The sequence below is a fragment of the Capsicum annuum genome, unplaced genomic scaffold, assembly GCF_002878395.1.
Source record: "Capsicum annuum cultivar UCD-10X-F1 unplaced genomic scaffold, UCD10Xv1.1 ctg78239, whole genome shotgun sequence".
Classification (NCBI taxonomy): domain Eukaryota; kingdom Viridiplantae; phylum Streptophyta; class Magnoliopsida; order Solanales; family Solanaceae; genus Capsicum; species Capsicum annuum.
Genome location: NW_025888712.1, coordinates 1 through 4,874, shown reverse-complemented (window position 1 = coordinate 4,874; position 4,874 = coordinate 1). Strand labels below are relative to the sequence as shown.

Below are 4,874 nucleotides of genomic sequence, written 5' to 3'. Positions count from 1 at the left end.
GCTGATCTTGACTTGCTTGGACTAAGCGAAATGATTTGATTGAATATGCTTTTGATGCATATAGCTGATCACTTGCTTGGACTAAGCGAAATGATTTGATTGAATATGCTTTTGATGCATATAGCTGATCTTGACTTGCTTGGACTAAGCAAAATGTTTTGATTGAAAATGGTATTGATTCATATAGTTGATCTTGACTTGCTTGGACTAAGCAAAATGATTTGATTGAAAATGGTATTGATTCATATAGCTGATCTTGACTTGCTTGGACTAAGCGAAATGATTTGATTGGTATTGATTCATATAGTTGATCTTGACTTGCTTGGACTAAGCGAAATGATTTGATTGAAAATGGTATTGATTCATATAGCTGATCTTGACTTGCTAGGCCTAAGAAAAATGATTTGATTTAAAATGGTTTTGATTCATATAGCTGATCTTGACTTGCTTGGACTAAGCGAAATGATTTGATTGGTATTGATTCATATAGCTGATCATGACTTGCTTGGACTAAGCGAAATGATTTGATTGAATATGGTTTTGATTCATATAGGTGATCTTGATTTGCTTGGACTAAGCGAAATGATTTGATTGAAAATGGTTTTTGATTCATATAGCTGATCTTGACTTGCTTCGACTAAGCGAAATGATTTGATTGAATATGCTTTTGATGCATATAGCTAATCTTGATTTGCTTGGACTAAGCGAAATGATTTGATTGAATGGTTTTGATTCATATAGCTGATCTTGACTTGCTTGGACTAAGCAAAATGATTTGATTGAATATGCTTTTGATGCATATAGTTGTTCTTGATTTGCTTGGACTAAGGAAAGTGATTTGATTGAATATGCTTTTGATATCTTGATTTGCTTGGACTAAGCAAAATGATTTGATTGAAAATGGTTTTTGATTCATATAGCTGATCTTGACTTGCTAGGCCTAAGAAAAATGATTTGATTGAAAATGGTTTTTGATTCATATAGCTGATCTTGACTTGCTAGGACTAAGCAAAATGATTTGATTGAAAATGGTTTTGAATAATATCTATGTTGAGTAGTAAAGACTTGGATCTTGATAAGTAGATGGTAGAATTTGACGTAGAGGATTTATGATCTTGACTAGCTTGGACTAAGAGAAATGATTGGTTGAAATGGTTTTGAAAAAAGGTGACGTTGAGTTCTGATAGAACTTTTTTCTGATCCTTCGAGAAAAAGATTCGTGTTTTCATAAAAAATTAGGAGGTAGAACCAATACACATTTCTTTTTCATTTCATCCTTGGACTTTGAGTTCAGTAGTTCCTCATATAAAATTGTTGACTCTAGAAATATAGTAATATGGAGAAGACAAAATTGTTTCCAGCACCAGCAGATCGGATTGAGGGAATTAGGTAAATACCTGTCTTCAGAAGTAAAGACTAATCTTCCAGTAGGGAAATATTTTTCAATTTTCTCATGTTTGATTGGCGTAAATATTTTGGAAAGTGTTTCCCTTACTTTACGGAGGGAAGTCATTTTCCTTAAATTTGAGGAAAAAAGTTCATTAATAAATGTAGTAAAGGCTTGATCTTGATAAGTAGATGGTAGGATATAGAGGATTTATATAGTTGATCTTGACTACCTTGGACTAAGTGAAATGATTGATTGAAACTTTTTTTGAAAAAGGTAATGTTGAGTTCCGTTGATGACTACTAAGAAATGTAGTCAAGACGTGATGATCTTGACTAGGTTGGACTAATGAAATGATTGCTTGGAAATGGTTTCTAATAAAGATAATGTTGAGTTCCGATGAAGAACTACAAAGAATGTGGTAAAGAGTAAAGACTTGTTTTTGATAAGTAGATGGAGAACTACTAAGAATGTGGTAAAGAGTAAAGACTTGTTCTTGATAAGTAGATGGTAGGAATCGATATGGAGGATTGATATATTTGATTTTGACTAGCTTGGACTGACGAAATGATTGATTGAAAATGGTTTTGAATTAACGCAATGTTGAGTTCCACCGATGAACTACTGAGAAATGTGTAAAGTCTTGATCTTGATAAGTAGATCTAACGAAATGACTGATTGAGAATGGTTTCAAATAAAGGCAGTGTAGTGTTGAGTTCTACCGAAGAACTATTGAGGAATGTGGGATGAGACTTGATCTTGATACACTAATGCTGTCAACAACAAGAACGTTTTTTTATAGTCAATTGCAAGTTGTTTATGAATATGTTTACAACAACAACAAACCCAGTGTATTCCCACAGTGGGGTCTGGGGAGGAGTTTATGAATATGTTTGCCTTCTAATTTTGTGATCTTGACTCTTTGTGAAAGACTTTGCAACTTATCGATATCCATGTTGTTGTAGTTCAAACCTGCAGAGATTGATGCCATCCTGAATGATTTTAATGAGCCCGGTTCACTTGCTCCAACTGGTCTGCATCTCGGTGGCTCAAAGTACATGGTCATTCAAGGGGAAGCAGGGGTTGTCATTCGAGGAAAGAAGGTATCTCTTACGTACATTCATAATCTTGTTGAAAGAAACTGCCGACAATAAGGTTGTGAGCAGAATGCGACTAGACGATTTCCTACATTTCAGAAAGTTGTGGAAAGTTTTATACTTATTTGGAGAGTAATTGAACTGAATCGAATTTGTGTTCAGGGACCGGGCGGTATTACCATAAAAAAGACTAATCAGGCTCTACTCATTGGTATCTATGATGAACCAATGACTCCTGGTCAGTGTAACCTGGTTGTTGAGAGGCTTGGCGATTATCTCTACGATCAAGGTTATTAATTTACTGGTAAGTGTTGTCCACCTTCGCGATTTCCTTCGATACTCTTCCCACGAGATCGACTTCCTAATTACTTGCCTCTCCTTTGAAATGGTTGCAGAATCTCCGTTCGATATGTTTGTATTGAAGATTGTGGTTGTTTGCTTATGATGGATACTCATCAAGAGTTGGGAAGTGGTAGATATGACTTCTTTCTGGATTCAAACAGTTTTTATCTTTTGTATTTTGATTTTGCAAGAATTGCTTTAAATTATTTTCAAGTGAGGCCCTCAGATTATTTTTGAGAGTGGAATGGTTGTTGGTACCTAAAAATGGATTTCACTTTGCACAACATTTGGTTTGTGTAATATACAGCTCATGGATTTTATCTTTCAAACATTTGAAATGCTTCTGTTTCTATGTATGTTTTGTATTCAAAAAAGGGCAGCCCGGTGCACTAAAGCTATCGCTATGCGCAGTGTCCGAGGAAGGGCCCCACAGTAGTCTTATCTTGCATTTCTGCCAGAGGTTGTTTTCAAAGCTTGAACCCGTGACCTCCTGGTCACATCAACAATTTTACCAGTTACTCCAAGGCTCCTCTTCATGTTTTGTATCGGATGCCCCCCACACCCCACACACACAACTAAATTTGAAGAACAACATATCTTGAAGTATGAATTTCAAACCAAGCAACTACATCTCAGTCCCAAACAAGCGAGTCTTAGGAATGTGTGCTCTGGTGTTTTGTTATATCTCCCTAAGTTGCGCAGACTATTCATTTTTAATGTTGCACTCGTGTCGAATTCTTCAAAAATACACTAATTTTGGTGAATTAGACATGCGCTCATTGACATTTTTGACGACTCCGTGCAACATAGATTACTCTCCTATTTGATATGCGCTACTCACACACCTCTGTGAGTTAGGGGTAAGGCTTATGTACACACTCTACTCTTAGACCCCGCACGTCTTGTCGGATTACATTGGTTATATTGTCCCCGCACGTCTTGTCGGATTACATTGGGTATATTGTTGTTGATATGCCAAAAATCAGACAAACTTCCATGATCTTAAGTCTTTTCAATACTATATATGAAAAGGATTCACTAAAAATGAATTTAGTGCCAAGTTTTCTAGACAATGAATCAACAAAATAGGATTACAAATGTTTCTCCATTGTTTGATAGACTGAAATTTTCTTCTATTTTACATCTACAAAGGATCTCTACTTCGGATATCATACAAAATTTGTGCAGTATATATAGTAGCTGCATCAATAACCCAAACCCATTTGAGAAGAGCAATATTTGTAGCCCTGATCTCAAGGGAGCAATTATACTGCTTTTACGGAATAATCTTCGTTCTATTCACCCGAGACATGTTCAGAAGGGTACGAGGAGGAACAAAGGAAAAGCCATGAGTAGATGTTGAGTCCACCGGTAACTCCTTTGAGGGGATGACGATGATGTCTTGGAAGGAGTAGCCGTTGTATTACTAGCGATAGCTTTTTTACCCCTATGAGATTCAAAACCAGAAGACGAAAAACATTACAATCAGAAGAAGAGGATACACTAGTGTGTGCAGTTGAAGAATGATCTAGTTAGATGTACATACCCAGCCGTTGCGTAGAGGCAGTTGTCATAACCTGAAATGGAAAAGAACAGTCAGACATAGGAGCGTCGTCAAAATAAAGTTGTTGATATCACTCAACTACAAGAGGAGGCTGTTTGATGTCTGTCTACATACCGACAACATCCAGGTAACTGCAGAAAATAGACATTGTAGCTTCTGAACTTATATAGCATATGGACTATACTAACAATTGACACTGAACTAACATGAGCTAGTTTCGACTTATTATGTTTCGACTAACATGAGCTACTATGGAATTCTACATTTACAAGATCTAATACTACTCGGTCTACGTTGAACATGGTATATACATGCATTAAAGGAAGAGAATAAGATGAGTGGTCTATGTACATACTTGGATTCTTGTTTGTTCTAACGCCGACTCCTCCAAAACTGCAAGCGATGTCAGTAGCACCATTTTGCTGGTAATAATTGTTGAACGCGTAAGATGCATGCGATGCAAGGTTATCAGGCTCGAAACAAG

General features: G+C 36.4%; 1 protein-coding gene across 1 annotated transcript; it reads left to right on the top strand.

The window, feature by feature from the left end:
* Positions 1–2,352: 2,352 nt before the first annotated feature.
* Positions 2,353–3,155, top strand: LOC124894904 (profilin-1-like; the record flags this gene model as incomplete). Its single annotated transcript, XM_047405402.1, is given in 3 exon segments — positions 2,353–2,490; positions 2,647–2,788; positions 2,880–3,155. Coding segments are annotated over 2 exon segments (273 nt in total), but the record flags the coding sequence as incomplete, so codon positions are not given.
* Positions 3,156–4,874: the final 1,719 nt, after the last annotated feature.